This window comes from Artemia franciscana, unplaced genomic scaffold, assembly GCF_032884065.1.
Source record: "Artemia franciscana unplaced genomic scaffold, ASM3288406v1 PGA_scaffold_58, whole genome shotgun sequence".
NCBI lineage: Eukaryota > Metazoa > Arthropoda > Branchiopoda > Anostraca > Artemiidae > Artemia > Artemia franciscana.
Window position 1 is genome coordinate 1,278,269 of NW_027062698.1, and position 18,365 is coordinate 1,296,633.

Below are 18,365 nucleotides of genomic sequence, written 5' to 3' on the forward strand. Positions count from 1 at the left end.
TACTGAAAGTGTCATCTTCCTAACTTAACCCCTTTCCAAGATAACAAAAAGCAGCTAAACTAGAATTTTATCCTGTCCTAAATTTATCCATAAGTTAGGCAAATGAAACTCCCATAAATGCATCAAGAGACTTAATGATCCTATAGAAAGATATATGAAATACCTGTTTCTACTCTCCCTTTTTATGGTTGCTACCCTTTTCCATCTTAATTTTGAACACATGGTGCCTTAAGAGCTAGGCTACATCAAGAGCAAGACCCCCAGTACCTTGACTATGTCTAGATTTGTACTAATCTTGTCCAAATGTACTGATAAAATGTATTTGTTATACACATGGATAACACTGCTCAAATGAGTTAAAAAGAAAGTGTTTCAAGATATAATCCTTGCCCAATCTTGACTTTCAAGGTTCCAAATCATTAAAGGTATTGAATAGCTGTTCCTCAGAAATAGACATGCTACAAAAAAGGGATATTTTAAATTGTCAATTTTGGTAAATCATACATTCTGAATCTAACTATTAAAAAAGAAAAAACATGTTTTTTCAATGGAAAGTAAAGAGTATCATAACCAATTCTATATGTAAACAATGGGTAAAGTTCATAACTTGCAGCCCTCCCCCCTGAAACTATTGGGGAGTCTCAAATTCATCCTCAAAGACATAGTTAATAAATTTTTCAACCATTTTCAGCAAAATGGCTATCTCAAAATTTTAATCAGGTGTATTTGGGGAAGAAATGGCAGTGGGAGGAGGATAGCTGCTCTCTAGTATTTTTCATCACTAAAAAAGGACATTAGAACTTTTGATGTCTAATCAAATAAGCCCTGTTCTAATCTTCTGTAATCCCTGGTTTGATATGATCACCCTTTGGAAACAAAAAAGCAAATAAACACATATCTTTGATCTTTCTACTGGTACCAAAAATTCAAAGTTTTATTTTTTTTATACATAGAGGTTTGAAACCTCTTCAGTATGGTTCTCTGGTATGCTAAATTTAATGGAGTGATTTTCATTAAGATCTCTTAATGTTTTTGGTTTGTTTTCCTCTTTTTAGTTTTCTTACGCTTGTAACTTTTGATGGGTACCATGAAATTTGTTGAATGTGACATATCCTGAATAATCATCAAACTTTGATTCTTTTGATATATATATATATATATATATATATATATATATATATATATATATATATATATATATATATATATATTGTTATCAAGACTCTTGTTTCTTTGAGTTTTTGGTTACTATTAAGCCAATTTACTCCTTATTTACAGTTTCTTACCCCACACTATTTGATAACAATCATTTGTGCTAAAAAAAACTTTATCCCCCTCTGCCTTATATGAAAATGCAGGCTATAGGTTATTCTAAATTTTATATGTGAAAGGAATTTTTATTATTTTGACAAAGAGTTAAATCAATTTGAGGAAAAAAGTGACTTTAAAAGAATTCAATGTGTATATACACTTCAGGGTTTATATTTACATATAAGGGTGGGGGGTAGGATTAACTTTCAGTGCAAATGAAGGTAAATATTGAGACTGGTCTATTATTGAACCATGGAATAGATGAACATATCACTCTTGATCTCTTACATGAAATTCAGTTTTAAACCATCACGGAACTTTAAAAATTCTGTTTTGTCTAATTAAAGGCTATATTTGGCCATTTGTCACTTTTGTTTCAAACCTTGTACCCATAAATTAAATCAACTTTGTGGAAATCAAAAACCAGTAAACAGATAAAAAATTTATTATTTGGGATACATATTTTCATATTAAAGGGGGGTAGACTGTGGTAAAGTATACTGAAGATGTAGTCAAATTGTGTTAACTATAATTATTATGCATATTATGAAGTAAGAATCATTCTTATTAACTCTTTTTTTTGCCAAATAAGAGAATAATGTATCATTTTAAAGGTCCACAAAGAGCTTAAAATTAAATTTCTCAGTGAAGCAATCATCATATTTGGAAAAGGCATAAAAAAGGTATCAAGTGCTATATTCACATAATTCATAGCTCAATAGTGGAAAGATCTTTATATTTACCCAAATGAGTGTTACATATGGATTCATGATGAAATTCTTATGTATAGTATTGCATAGTGTATATAGTGTTGCATAGCCCTTAGAGTATATAAAGAAATTCACCAAAAAAATAGGGAATCTCTACTAGGGTAAAGGTATGGATGATTTGACAGTTTTTGTAAAAAAAAAGAAACAACAATTTTTCTACTCCAGAAGGTTTGATTTAAATATTTTTGGTTTGAAAAGGGTATCAGTATGTAGAAAAGTTATCTACAAATCAAACTATTTGTTTGAATTGTGAAGTTTATCAGAAAAGGGTACAAAACTCTGATTTTCTTAAATTGGAGCATTTTCACCTACAATTCAACATGCCTTGAAATACTTGGGGAATACTTATGGGCAGATCCTTATGGATTTAACATACCTATTCTTTGTACTTTATTTCTTTGTCTCTCTTCAACTTTCTTATGCATAAAATGCTATTCTGATAGTGGAGGCAAAAAACTGAAAAAATTGCCTCAAGTGTAAGGACAAAATTGAATAATCATATGGAGTGTAATTGTTTGACCTAGGTCTCTGTAATATAATGTGTGATATAAGTCTCCTTATAAAAGCTATCTTAAATGGCCCACTTTCTCTCATCTTTAATGGTCCAGCAAAGATTTCTGTGTTGTTCACAGTTAAATTGTTGTCAACATTTGGCCATTTCAATGTTAATCTACCAGTTTAATCCACTCAAAAAAGTTTTAGTTTAGGCTAGTGTTTGTCTGGAAAGTCCAGAATTCTTGAAGTATGCATGTCCTACTTAAGATATTCAAAGTTTGTGACACAAAGGAGTTTAACATGTTTCACTACTATTTTGGGTGGGATAGGAATTCACACCAACTAGGGAGGGGTTCAGAGAGAAAATTTTAAATGACGTGAAATTAAAATGACTTGAAAGACAGAGCTAAGGTTCTATTTTCAGATTTGGATTATTTCATGGTTCAGGAAGTCTTAGACAAGTGAGGATATGTTTTTTTTTTAGTTTACCATTTGTTTTAGGGCTGAGTGAAAATCTAAATAGAATTTTAAAAAGTAATGGTTTAGAGGTGGTTAAAGAAACAACAATAGTAAAGTAGTTTTCTGAATTCTGGAAAGAATCAAACTTCAGAAAAGTCTATCAGATCCCACATACTTGCTGAAGCTTATGTGTAGGACATATTAACCAAAATTTAAAGATTAATCAAGAATGTATTATGTCACCCTAAAGCAAAAACCCAAACCTGAAAATTTCAGATTGGCCCTATCTGAACACATTTTTGACTTCCCAGACAATATTTTTTACATTTGAAAATGTCACTTTTATATCTAGTGATTGAACAGAGTTTTGAACAGAGGAGCAGATTAATTTGGCTTATATTTAATCAATTGTGATTTGCCACAATCAAATAAAGCAAATTTAGGTTTTTTTTTTATCTCTGTTTACTTGATAATGAACCTTGACACACAAATCAAGCAAATAAACCAGAAACTAGGAAACCCAATAGAATTGCATCTTTAGCTGCTTTGAAAAAGATAAGAGCATTAAATAATATGTAATAAATTCTATGTTTTGTATTAATGTTGATGTTTCATTTGTATTTTTTTCAATTTATCTATCAAAGACAGCCACTGTATACATGACCAAAATCCTGAGATTTTGCAGTTGTTTTTCAAATAAAAAGATTTGTCTCTTTTGAGCTGTTATCTGTATGCAAATACCTCTAATCCCCCTTCAGTTTTAGTTTCCTAACCCCAGATGAACTTATATCCATATTTTTAATTTAAGATTTTATGTAAAGATGGAACAACAACTAAGAGAACAGTTTTCACGTGTCCTTTTATATGAAGATAAAGAATTGCAACAGAAAGCTAGAAGCCTGATCCCAGTAGAGATCCTAGAAACATTGGTAGAGTCCCAAATAGAAGTTCTGGTGATAGATGAAAAAGTGAAAGAAACTGATGTGTGTAGGAAAGAAGTTTTGCTAAATTGCCTCTTGGTGTGGTTTAAAGAAGATTTTTTTTCGTGGTTTGATGTTCCTAAATGTTCTAATTGTGACTTGAACATGTATACTGTGGGCTTACTAACACCTTTACCAGAGGAATTTCTCTATGGAGCTATGAGAGTTGAAGGTAGTTTTATTTTACATAAATTATTTTGTTTGCATTTTCCTTTTTACATTTACAGTTATTTTTACTACACATATTCATTTTAGTTGTTTTATTTTTAGTGTTTTCATTTTCTTCTGTATTTTCCTTCTTTGTATTTTTGTAGTGAGTGGGATTTTTAATATTGGACAAGCCAATCAATTTATTTGTAAAATATGTATTACAGAGAGAAGACTCATCTATTCAAGCACATTCAAATAGCTATATATTTTATAGCTGTATTTTGTTATTGTGAACATTTTAATTTGGGTCAAGAAAAAATCAAAGGATTGAAAAGTTCTTGATTCTTAAGATATATATATATATATATATATATATATATATATATATATATATATATATATATATATATATATATATATATATATATATATATATATATATATATATATATATATATATATATATATATATATATATATGTATCTGTAGTCCTCTGTGTTAAAAATTTCTTTACCTGTCTTAGAACATTGTATATGACAAGCAGGCCATTTTCTTAGTTGCAAAAATATATAGAGACAGGCTACGTCATTGTTTACTAAGTAGCCTTTAATGTAGGCACTTAAAAGGACCAGTTTGTTTCATCACTTAGTGGTTGTATATTCCAAGATTACCTTGAATTTCTGACAAGGGTGCCCACAAAATAGATTACAGGGAAAAAAAACCCTCTAGTGGGCAACTTACTGATCTTGCTCTTATGGCAGGAATCAGGCATTTCCACCTTGCCCTGTATCAAGGATCTTCGAAACCTGTTTGGACCATGAAGTTGGGTTTCCTGTCAGCTGCTTTGCAAATGGGAGCCATTGAATTGTCCATCTGAGGCCAAACATTCTGAACCTTCCAATATGTTCGAGGTCTGATTTAACTAAGCCCCATCAGCTTCTCTGCTGTCCTCCTTGGTGTCTGTTTCATGAGCTAAGTGGCTCAGCTAGAAGGATTCAGCAAGGCAAGTACTCTGTAAGACATGGCCCAACCATTTCAGTGTGATATCTCTGGATACCACAGATGCGTCGTTTATCCACGCTTGAAATGCGATCATTCAGATTTAACCTGAGAATGCTATACAGACAGGTATGCTCAAACACCTTCAATGCATTTTCATGTAGTCACTTCATTAACCAAGTTTGACATCTATACAGAAGGATTGTTGAAACCAAAGCCTGGTAGACTCGAACTTTAGTTCTTACACTGATTTCACGCCAGTTTTACAACAGTTTTCTAAGGGAAGAAAAGACCGTCTGTGTTTCTGCAATTGCTGTTGAATATTGGCGTCAGCAGATCCATCAGTACAAAGCCAAGGTATGTGAAGCTGTCGACCTGATCCAACTGTACTTGGTTTCCATTTAACAAAATAGGATCAGTGTGATTTATTGCCACACATTTTGTCTTTCCTTTACTGACTTTCAAGTCAATGCAATCTGCCTAAGTAAGTACATCATCAAGCATAGTTTGAGCTTTCTCTGGGTCTAAGAGGATTCCAACATCATTAGTGAATTCAAGGTCTCCAAGTTAAAGGTTCTGTCCAATCTGAACTCCTGGATGAGAAGATATTGCATTTTCAAGCACTTTAATTAAACACAGTACTCATCCTTGTTTTACTCCAAACTCAACCAGAAATTCTTCAGTCACTTCTCCATAAACTCAAGTGTATTTTTAAGCATCCAGTCAATACAGTAGTTAAACAGGGTTGGAGACAGGACTCAGCCTTGTTTTATTCCAAACTCAACTGGAAATTATTCAGTCTCTTCTCCATAAACTCAAACTTGGCTCCAGAATTCTTTTAGTATGCTTTAAGCAGTTCAACAAATTTCAAGGTATTCCATCATTTTCTAGAATTTCAGAAAATTTTGGAGAATGATCATGTCAAAGGCGGAAACAAAGTTCTAGAAATATCAGAATCAGGGACAAATTATTCCTTTCAAACTGCTGAATAATGAGGCAGAGTGCAAATATATTGTCAGTTGAGCCTATACCAGGACAGAAAATAGCTTGATTTTCGCGAGTTCTTTTTTCCCTTTCCCCCTTTAAGCGGTTAAAGAGGATAATCCCAAAAATTGTTGCTATAATGTCAATTAGACTTATTTTCCTGGTAATTTTTGAACTCAGTTTTATCAGCTTTCTTTAAAAAAGGGCGAATAACTGATGTCTTCCAATCCTTTGGGAAATTTTGGTCCTCCAACTGTCCTGGTGGGCAACTGTAAATGCTTGCCAGTTTGCGTAAGACTTGTAAATTAAATCGCTGAGTTTTTACATGCTTCCTCTCCCCATGAGAAACAGTAAGTTTGCTAGGGTGCTAAAAAGTCCCCAACATTAATCAAAGTTGAAACTCCATTGGACTCAAAAATAAAGATTTGCTTTATTTAAACTCTTTTGTAGTATCTATGGTTTAAAGTTTTGTCTGGAGACCTTTAGTGTCTCTGAGTAGGTTTTGTCTTTTTATTTTGGATTCAAATTCTATTTCTTTGAGTTTATGTTTGTTCAGAACATGAATTTTTGTTTGTCTGAGACAAGGTAGGGTGGAATATTGCAACTTGGACAAAGTAGACAGGCTATTGGTTGGTGCAGGAGCAGTTGCAACAGGCCACTCTCACAGTAACCAAAGTTTAAAAATTGTATGAGGGTCGAGCTTCACGCCTGAGGCTTGCTATGTGTCGATTCATATACTCCTGATCATATGACTTACTATAGCCTATTCTTTCGGCTGTACTACTAGTTTTTTGCTGATTAACTAAATGATTGGATGAGAAAACATATAAGATTGAACATATAAAACCTATAAGATCATTCCAGAATCAGTTTAGAGTGGATTTTGTTATGTTCTGAGCAATTTTCTTATTTAGGATTAGTAACCCAGTTTCCAGCGGATTTTGTAATAATTTGTTTGATTTTCAATTTCACATTTTAGTGATAACTGTCTGTATAGGGAAAGTTCAGAATTACAGCTGTTTCAGACATTATAACAATAAAAATACCTTTGAATAATGAAAATAAATTGCAAAAATATGAAAAAATTGAAGCCTGAAACCACTGAGATGATGTCCTATCAAAATAAAATGTAAACAATTGAAATTACCGCTGTTGTAGACCAAGAAACCAGAGGTTTACAGCCCCCAATCTTGAAAAACATTTGATGTTCTGAACCGGACTGGGTGTTACAAATCTATTTAATTTATTTATATCCTTCTAAGACCGTATAACATGTTTCCAGAAAGCTACCCATTATGACACAAAAGGTCTGACTAAAAAATTATAAAGATCCCCTAGAGACATTGGTGGCACATGGGGCTTCGAATTGACACTTCAGTTGCTGGCCCTATTTTACAGCGACAGGTTGCAAAGCAGTTGTGCAACATCGCTATAGCTGGAACCAAACCCTGCCTTGTAGTGCCAATCAGAACTAATCAACTTAACTACCACAGGATTAAAAGAACAAACTAGCAGATAAATTTAAGATAGGCCAGAGATCTGGAGTTCTATGCAGAACAAGGTGATAGTAGGAAACAAGTGTTAAAACTTGCATGTAGTTATAAAAAAAAAACATTTTCAATTTTTTTGCATGGATCTACTGGTGTTGAGTGCAGTCTTTTTCCCGTCTTGGAAACTACTCTGCAAAGAAGAAGGGTTTATGAACGAGCACATTTCTAGTACAAAAGTATTTTTAATGGATTTTTAAGGCATATAAAATGTTCCTGTCCCTCGAGACCTGGTAAAACTGGCAACACCTGCCTTGAAAAGTTTAATTTTGTACCTGGATTAGCAAAATGTAATGCCGGAAAAAAAGCAGGAAAGAGTAAAAACCTTTGTAGGTAAATGAGCATTTCAAAGAGGAGTTGTGCATGGGAACTTGTTCAAAAAGACTGACAATAGTGTATCTAGAAACGTCTCTAAAAGAAAAAGATGAAGCTTTTGTTCCCAGGTAATGGCTGCTAACGAGTTGCTAAAGAAAGCTCAGAACTGACTATAGATTGGCAAACTTCTTAAGGGGCTAAATCCTTATGACCAGTGTTTCGTCAGTTGAGATGGTGCTTTTGGAAGATAAATTAGATAGGTGTAATAATGGATTTAATTTGCGAAGTGTTTATTCAAGTGCTAAATTCTTAATAAACGAATGCTATATTTTAAATTGCGCTCTTTTCGCATGATATCGAAAATCTGTATACAAGTGTAATTTCCAGGGAAATATGATGTCTTAAAACGCACATATTTGTGAAAATCGATTTGGGTTTCATTATTGAACTGTGGATCAGTCAACTTGTTTATTTTAGATTAACTTTTTAATCAGTAGAAAATGTCCTATATTTTGTAATACCCAAACCGTCCAAGTTGAATTTACAAGTGAAAATTATTTTTGTCTTGAAAATTATTATTGGAGAAATACATCAAGGTCATCTCACAATTAGGTTACACATCTAATAGAAGCTTCAGTTTGTTCTATAACTTATTACAATTTTTTATTTAATTCTGGTTAAATTTCATTACATATGGGTTAAGTCTAATTTAAATTCGGTTAAATTTGTTTTAAATGCATTTAATTATTGTATTAAGTGTGTTATAACAGTCTAGTACATAAAGGGCTCACCTTGTCAATGGTTGGAACTACAGAGAAACAGAGAAACTGCTTGTAAAATGTCTTGCGACTAGAATTTTTTATTATGTTTATTTGTTTAAAAATTCAAACTAGAAAACTAATCAAGACTCTTTTCACTAGCTAAGTTCTACATCAGATAATGATTTTTTTTTTTTTTGGAATGAGGAAAAGTGTTTCTTCGTAAATTGAAGAAATTGAATAATAATGCTATCGGTTTGAAAACATACTTTACAAGCGTGCATTGATGAAATTAAAGCTCCCCTATTATTCGATAATTATAGGAAAGTTTGTCCTTTTTCTGTTTGTCCAACCTTGGGGTTCAAGCCATTCCGTCGCTAGATTTTCTTCCTGAAAAGCGGTGACCCTCTACGTATGTAGTCAAGGTAAATAGTCAAAATCGTAAGTTGTTAAAAAGAAGGATACTTAGTCAAAATTCTGAAAAATTTATTAATTAGGGTTCTTTTGCACTTGCAATTTAGTTGAGTTCGTGGTAACGAACTGTAGTAAGGAGCGACCCGGCTCAATAGTAACCGAAACTCTAAAAAACGGAATTTTGATACCAATAGTTACATCAAAAGAATCGCATTTTAATGCTGATTTTAAATATACAACTTTCATCAAGATCAGTCATACCCATCAAAAGTTACGAGCCTGAGAAAATTTGCCTCATTTTAGAAAATAGGGGGAAACACCCCCTAAAAGTCATACAATCTTAATGAAAATCACACCATCAGATTCAGCGTATCAGAGAACCTTATTGTAGAAGTTTCAGGCTCCTATCTACAAAAATATGGAATTTCGCATTTTTTGCCTGAAGACAGATCACGGATGCTTTTCACGGGTGTTTATTTGTTTGTTTTTTTTTGTTTGATTTTTCTTTATTGTTGAGTAGGTTTTGAAGGCTTTATTTTCTCTCCAAAGAGTTAGTATAGTTTGTCTATATAAGTAGCACTAATAAGAAGTCTGAGGTTCAGTTTTACTTGCGATTGGTTATTTCTTTATTTTTCTGGCAGTGATATTTGCAATGAATTTTTGTTATCATTTATGATTTTTCGATGAAAAATCGCAATTTCTTTTTCATGACCATGAAAATTTTTATTTTCAGAATCAAATTTTTATGCATATTCAAAATATATAAAATTCGTCAAGTTTAATGTTATCCAGCAAAAGTTACGAGCCTGAGAAAATTTGTCCGTTTTTGGGAAAAGGAGGAAATACCCCCAACATCAAGTGATTCTAATGAAAATCAAACCAACAGATTCAGCATATCAGAGAATACCACTATAGAGGTTTTAAGCTTCTATGTACAAAAATGTGGAATTTCACTTTTTTTTCAAAAAAATTGTGGAAAAATTCCACAAAAATGTGGAATTTTGCTTTTTTTTCAGAAGAAAGTTTATGGGTGCGATTTTTTTTCGTTTTTACAGGGGTGATCGTATTGAACCAGTGATCCTATAAAATTGGGAGAGGGCCCATTTGATCGGAAATATAAAGTTCTAGTTGCCTTTTTAAGTTGACAAAAATACTGGAGGGCTGCTAACCTCCGCCCCACGCCCCTTTTTCCTAAGTTTCGACTAAAATTTTGAGACAACCATTTTGTTCAGCATAGTCAAAAGATTTAATAACTATTTCTTTCACTATGATTCCCCCCCCACAGCCCCGGAGGAAAGGGCTGCAAGCTATGAACTTTACCCATTGTTTACATATAGTATTGGTTATAGTGAACTATGCATATGTTTTTCGTTTTGGGGACTTTCTCTGGGGGAGGGGTAATTACTACGATGAGAATTTTTGTTTGGAGGGAAATTTCCTAGGGTAAGCTTTAGGTAAAATTTACATGGTGGAAATCAACCAGAATAAGTATACAAATTTTCCCCAAAAAAGTTATCCATGTGGAATTATCACCAGGAATAATTCTCATCGTAAGTTTTACGCGGGAAAAACTTTCTATTGAAGAGGGGGGTCTGGGAAAAACTTTCCACATAATGGGGATTCTCGGTATGAATTGAAAACGGTCAGAAATTAAATAAATAAAAAAAACAACATTTTTTATGACATTTTTTTGAAGGAGAGTTTGCTAAGGAGATTTTTTCAGGTGGAATCGTGGTTAATGAACTTTCTGGGGGAATTCGCGGCGATGATGGAATTTCACGGTGGAGTTTTTTACGTGGGGAAGCTTTCCACGGAGGAATTTACATAGAGGAGAGCAGGGTTTTTGGCATTATTCGAAAAACGATCAGAAATTAAATTAAAAAGACAATTGTTTTCAACTGAAAACAAGGAGTAATATTATAACTTAAAAAGTATAGAAATTATTCCGTATATGAGAGGGGCTTCCTCCTCATCAATACCACGCTCTTTACGCTAAAGTTACACCTTTTGTCTTAAAGAAGTCTTAAAGAACCTTTTGTCTTACACCTTTAATCATAAAGAATGAATCGTGAAATGCAAGGACTGTTTGATTAGAATAACTACCTGTTAAAAATTTTAGCGTAAAGAGCGGGGTATTGAGGAGAAGGCAGCTGCTCATAAACAGAATAATTTCTGTTTGTTTTAAGTTTTAATGTTGCTCCTTACTTTCAGCTGAAAAAACTTGTCTTTTTTAAAATTTAATATTGAAAAAGATCAAGCCATTGTTCGATAGTTCTTATTAAGCAGGCTTGAACGGGTAACTAACGTGTCTGTCCTGCTGCTAAAATTCGTTGCGCTCTGGACCGAACTCCTGAATTTCGCCTTATTTGTCTCGCGTGGAAACGCCTCTTGAAAAGTGGGCATAAATACATCACACCTAGTCTTCTAAAGTCTTGGGAAGTGATAAGCATCCAAAGTATGATCATATGCAAGTAAGATGGAATGAGCATTTCATTTTCAAGATGTGTGGCACCATGGTTTTCCTAATTGAAACAGATATCTTGGCCTCAAACACGACATTAGTTGTATCTGACAAAAATTCAACAATATTTTGACTGAGTTTTTTCATCTACTTTTTTGATGGTGTTAATTGGAACCTCAGCCAATCAATCACTACACTTAACTATGCCTAATACTTCGACACGAAGTGTTAGATCTTTCTCACTTTTAAATGGAAAAAAAAACAAGTTTTCACAACCAAAAATAAGGAGTAACTTCAACACTTGAAACAAATATATATTATTTTGTATATGAGGGAGGATTCCCCGCCCATAATGCCTAGACCCTCCCGCTTCTTTTTTTGTAATTTAACAACCTCCTTATTCGAGTTCAATGGCCGTTGTGTTTCAGGAGTCGTTCTTAGAACTTATTTACATAAAAAAAACTAGTTTTTTTAACTGAAAGTAAGGAACGACATTAAAACTTAAAACGAACAGAAATTACTCCGTATATGAAATGGGTTGTCCCCTCCGCAATTCCTCGCTCTTTACGCTAAAGCTTTTAATTGTTTTAAAAGCAGAATTGTGGCGAAGAGTCAAACTTTAGCGTAAAGAGCGAGGAATTGCGGAGGGAACAACCCATTTCATATACGGAGTAATCTCTGTTCGTTTTAAGTTTCAATGCTACTCTTTACTTTCAATTGAAAAAAAATTTTCCATGTTTATTTTTTCATTGTTTTTTTTTTATAGTAATTTTAGAAAATCCTGCGCCCTTTTCATTGAATTTCTGTTCCCCCGTGACATATTTCTCTAAAGAAAGATCCTCCCAAATAGCCCCCTCCCCTCAACCCCCCCCCCTAACCAAAACAAAATCCCCTGAAAACGACTGTACACTTCCCAATAACCATTATTATATGTAAACACTGGTCGAAGTTTGTAACTTGCAGCCCCTCCCCCAGGAACTGTGGGGGAGTAAGTCATTCACAAAGACATAGTTATTATGGTTTTTGACTATGCAGAACAAAATGGCTATCTCAAAATTTTGATCTGTTGACCTTAGAGAAAAAATGAGCGTGGGAGGGGGCCTAGGTGCCCTCCAATTTTTTTGGTCACTTAAAAAGGGCACTAGAACTTTTCATTTCCGTTAGAATGAGCCCTCTTGCAACACTCTAGGACCACTTGGTCGATACGATGACCCCTGGAAAAAAAAAAAAAAAAAAAAAAAAACAACAACAAATAAACACACACCCGTGATTTGTCTTCTGGCAAAAAATACGAAAATCCACATTTTTGTAGATAGGAGCTTGAAAATTTTGCTATAGGGTTCTCTGATACGCCGAATGCGATAGTGTGATTTTCGTTAAGATTATGTGACTTTTAGGGGGTGTTTTCCCCTATTTTCTAAAATAAGGCAAATATTTTCAGGCTCGTAACTTTTGATGACAAAGACTAAATTTGATTAAACTTATATATTTAAAATCAGCATGAAAATCTGATTCTTTTGATGTATATTTTAGCATCAAAAGGTTTTTCTAGCATCCGGTTTTTAGAGTTTCGTTTACTATTGAGCCGGGTCGCTCCTTACTACAGTTCGTTACAACGAATTGTTTTAAAATGACGCTCGTGCTGTTGATACACTTTTGATTTTATTGTTTTGTTGCGGTGTGTAAAATAAACTGTCACACTGGGGTAAATACAAACCTTTTGTAGCAAAATAGATTTTACCTTCTGGCCTTTACTCCTGTGTGTTGTAAATTCTGTTCCTTTGAAATTAAATGTATGAAATACATACATATGGTATTACCGTATGAAATACCATACGGTATTTCATAAACTACAATTTTTTTAGCTTAGTTTTATTCCAGGCTATTCGTGTAGATGTGGAGCTCAGTTTCGATTCCCACGCTATAACCATCCAGAAAAATTATTAGAAACCCGAACTGGACGATGTGGAGAATGGGCCAACTGTTTTACTTTAATGTGTAGAGCTCTCGGATATGAAACCCGCTATGTATACGACTTTACAGATCATGTGTGGACAGAGGTGTATTCTGAAAAAGAACAAAGATGGCTTCACTGCGATCCTTGTGAAGGTGTTATTGATACACCTTTGATGTATGAAATTGGATGGGGAAAAAGTCTGAATTATGTTTTTGCTTTTTCGAAAGACGAAGTGCAAGATGTTACTTGGCGCTATTCCAGCAACCATGGTTTGCTCAGATCAAGAAGAACACGGATTAGTGAAGCCTCACTAATTAAATGCTTATTAAACATTACTCATGAAAGACTTAACACTTATGAGTGGGAAAAAAAGAGTTTAGTTTTAGATAGAAGAGTAAGAGAACTCGTTGAAATTATGTTTGAAAAGAAGCCTGGGGATGACGAGAAACAAGGAAGAACCAGTGGCTCGTTGGCGTGGAGAATGGCCCGCAGTGAAACTGGCAAGTATAATTACTGTTTGTTTATGGTTAATTTTTCTTTAATAAAATTCTTTGGGGGGGAAGATAAAATTTCACATGAATTGAGGAAAAAAATCAGCCAGGTTATTTCCATAAATACTATAGAATTAGAATGTGGCCCATACTCAGCGGGAACTTCCGGCTCGTGTTTCATCCCTCATTTCAGGTTTGATCGAATTCCTGTCTTTTATGTTTGTTTTTTTTTTTTTTTTTAATTCGAATTCTTAATCCTGTGGTTTTGCAGTGGATTTTACTCTGCCTGGCAGTATGTAGCCCAGGGATCGATCTCCGCCGGAGCAAGGTTGGGGCACAGACTTGCCACCTGTTCCTGTAAAAACAACCTATTGGTGTAAAGTCATTTCGGTGCCTTGCGGGCCATCAATTGCTCTGAAGGATCTTCATCATTTAATCTCGTTCTTTTATGACGGTTGTTTAATTTTTGTTCAATTGTGCTTTAAATTTGGTCTGAATCATACATTCAACAACATTATATTTTATCTGTAGAAATACAAAGGCAGCAACGTTCGTTGATTAAATGATTAAATACAATTAAGCTTACTGAGGCTTTCCTGCAAAACTCATCTCACACGTTTGTCGACATGTGTAATTGTTGAATATATAATAACGGTGACTACAGTATTTATGAAGCATTAAACCATATAAAAAACCGAAGATGACACAATTTGCTCGGTTTAGCAATTCTGGATCAAGGGAATGATCCCCGTTGCATCACGGTTGGGTCACAGACTTGCTACTTGTCCCTGTGGAAATGACCCACCAGTGGAATTTCAAAAACAAAATAACACGGAAAAAAGGATTTTTTTTTTTAGTTTTAAAATTTAGTTCAGAATCGCTAGTTATTATGTAAGCTGCAAAAATGTTTACGGTGCCTGAGCAATAATTTTAATGTTTCCATTCAAATGATTAAAATAACTGCAAATTTACAATTATTCTAAATGATTATTCTTTATTTTGACAAAAAACTTTAAAAAAGAAAACCAAAAGTTTCAAGCTTAGTGCTTATCGTTGTTGGGAATCAGACTAGCTTCAATAAACAAATATTTTTAGAAAAAACTTTAGCATGAAATGACATTAAATTGCGTAAAGAACAAAAAACTTGTGGTTGCAAAAATAATCGTAATTTTTTTAACATGGGATTGCAACAATTCAAAATCTTAAAAAAGAAGACCAAAAGTTTGAAGCTTTGTTTGTAGATATCTTGTAGATATTTGTAGATATAAATAAAAGTTTGTAGATATCGTTGTCAGAAATCGGACTTGCTTTAATAATCAAATATCTTTGGAAAGACTTTAGTATGAAAAGACAAATGGCCCGGCGGCTGGCAAGTGCAAAAAAATTTGTCTATTTTTTAACAAGGGACTTCAACAACTCAAAAACTTTAAAAAAGGAAAAAAAAAGTTTGAAGCTTAATCGGACTTGCTTTATCAATCAGATATCTTTGAGAAGACCACAATATGAAAAGACAGTAAATTGTTTGCGGTTAGAAGAACAACGACAATGAGAATTCATATATAAAATCCTGCCGCGTGCCATGTGCCAGGGCCCGGTGGCTGGTAATTGCAAAAATATGTGTATATATTTTAACAAGGGATTACAACAATTCATAAACCTTAAAAAAGAAAAGCAAAAGTTTGAAGCTTAATCAGACTTGCTTTAATTACCAAATATCTTTGAATTAACCACAATATGAAAAGACATCAAATTGTTTCAAATTGTCTATGGTTAAAAAAAAGTGACAATGAAAATCCATATATGTAGAAGTCTGCCACGTGCCGATTACCAGGGCCCCGAAGCGCCGCCGGGCTCCAGGTTCAATATACATATATTTATATATTATATGTTGAGTTTTCGCCTATTTTTCTATCTTGTTATTTCTAAAAAATATCTATAGGCCTTCAAGTTTTTTACTTACGCTAGGCAGTAATCTATATATTAAAATAGTAAAAAAGTATAATATCCCACAGCTTTGAATTTTTCATGGTTAAATTATCACTTGCAAATTTCACTTTCGATTTTTAGAGGATATTTGCTGTATTTAAGGTAATGATAATCTATTGGAGCATATCCAACAATAAAAACAGAATTATATCTTCATTCTTATCTGTTTCACTAAATTCTTATTTAATACGTGCCCTTGATTTAATGCCGGTACAATTTTTTTGTGATTAAATTCTAGTGTCTTTTGTATTCTTCCTTCAATATACCAGACGGACTTCCTTTTCTTTTCTTTTTACTACGACAGCGGACAATTCTTCTAGCAAACTTTAATCAACTAATCAATAGGCAATGTAAAAGCGCTTTGACATGAATTATAGTAATAATTTTATAGAAGAATTTTTTTCTCTTTTAGTTTCTTTAGAAGAGGAATACTCTAGCATAATTTCCAAATAGTTGATACATAATAGATTCTGTCTTATTATCAAATAATCTAGTTTTTTTTCAAATTGAACCTTTTATGTGCCGCCTATTTCCGGTGTGCTTTTAAAGTACTACATTTGGCAATAGTGCCCTCAGAAGTTTGGTATTAGTCATGAGGAGGTGTTGAAATTCTAATGCTGATATTAATCTGTCAAGACGGCAGTTGGCATATGCGCCTACACTTAACAAATTTCAAAGTAGCAAATTGGCAATTTTTGTTTTTATTTATTTCTTTTTGGTTCAACAATCTGAGAGCGACCACTATAATTGGCAAATTCTTAAGTTTTAAAATAGGTGTTGGAAACTTTTCTTTATGCAGGTCCCCTGGAACGGGGTCATAGTCTGCTCTTACGTGGCACTCAATCAATTTTACGGTAGCCTACCGCACTGGCTGTTAGTTTCTTATTGTCATGTTTACCTTTAAACAAATTAGGTAAATATTTTTGGGTAGAGGATCTAATTTACTTTAAACTTGACTATTAAAGTATCTTAAATTTCTTTTTTTTATGACCCTCTGTTGCGGAAGTTCTGGGTAGGGTCAACACCCCTTAACCTACACTTTTTGATGGGTGCTTTCTGATCTTATGATCTGCCATACTTTCTTTATGTAGACCATCATTTTTTTTTCTTTTTAAATTTCATGAATGATCAGATAAGACGTGATGTAGGGTAGCAAGATAAAATCAAACCTGATCTGAGAGATTTGAGTCTCCTCTTGACGGTAATGCCAGTTGAGACTTCTTTCAATATGACTAATTTCCTTTCTTCTTGGCACTTAACCATTAGCTACAGCTACTTTCAATGCAGCAATTATTATTTCATCTCAGCTTCAAACTAAAAAGAGCAAATAATCTTCCTTTATAGCAGGTTTTTTTTTTTTTTTTTTTTTTTTTTTTTTTTTTTTTTTTTTTTTTTTAATCTCTCATCAAGTGCCTAGATCATTAGTAAAACACTCAGTCAAATAGAGTCCACATACAAATCAATCCATATTACATCACTGTCAATACAGCATTTACAATATTATCAAAATCAGATAAAATCTTTTTCTCTACCACTTTCACAAATAAACTTAATAAACAAGTCTATCATCCTATACTTCAAAAATTCATCATCAATCAAAATTCCTAATGCAAGCCCCACTAAAAGCTCACCTAGATTTTCTTCTTTACACAACATTCTCATTTCTTTTCTTAAATTTTCATAATCTTTACAATCAACAACATAATGGAAAATACTTTCTATCTCACTACAATTATCACACTGAGGACTATCAGCTTTGCCAATGATAAACAGCCTATGCTTAATGCCTACATGGGTCGACCGAAAACGGAACATTAAGCAACCATATTTTCTTTTCAATCTACTGTAATTTTTTATATCAAAACCAGGTTTCTTTTTCTGGGTAAGAGCTATATTACTACTATCATCCCTCATTTCCTCAAAATGTTTTTGGTAAATACTTTTAACCATCTCTCTAATCTCTTTATATGGTTCTGTAGGAGGTGTATGAAGCAACTTTTGTGCTGCCTTTTTGGTATATTTATCTGCTCTTTCATTACCCACCACCCCCACATGGGCTGGACACCACAAAAATTGTATCGTTACTCCTTTCTCACAAATCTTCAGAATAGAGCTATAACACTTATGGACCTCATCCTTTGGTTTATTTGGAAAATTCTTAAGGGATTGGAGGGCTGATTTTGAGTCGCTGCATATGAGGAACTTATTTTGGTTTTGATAACTTTCACTAATTTTTTCAATTACCCATTCTAGTGCACTTTCAATTGCTTTTATTTCTGCCTCAAAA

At 33.3% G+C, this 18,365-nt stretch overlaps 1 protein-coding gene across 3 annotated transcripts in view; it reads left to right on the forward strand.

Moving 5' to 3' along the window:
• LOC136042051 (peptide-N(4)-(N-acetyl-beta-glucosaminyl)asparagine amidase-like) overlaps positions 1-18,365 on the forward strand; it is a 36,546-nt gene that overhangs the window by 1,271 nt on the left and 16,910 nt on the right. For all 3 annotated transcript variants that reach the window (XM_065726909.1, XM_065726911.1, XM_065726910.1), the window contains exons 2-3: positions 3,844-4,187; positions 13,526-14,105. In XM_065726909.1, coding sequence (XP_065582981.1) covers positions 3,844-4,187; positions 13,526-14,105 — 924 coding nt within the window. The remainder of the gene's footprint in view (positions 1-3,843; positions 4,188-13,525; positions 14,106-18,365) is intronic.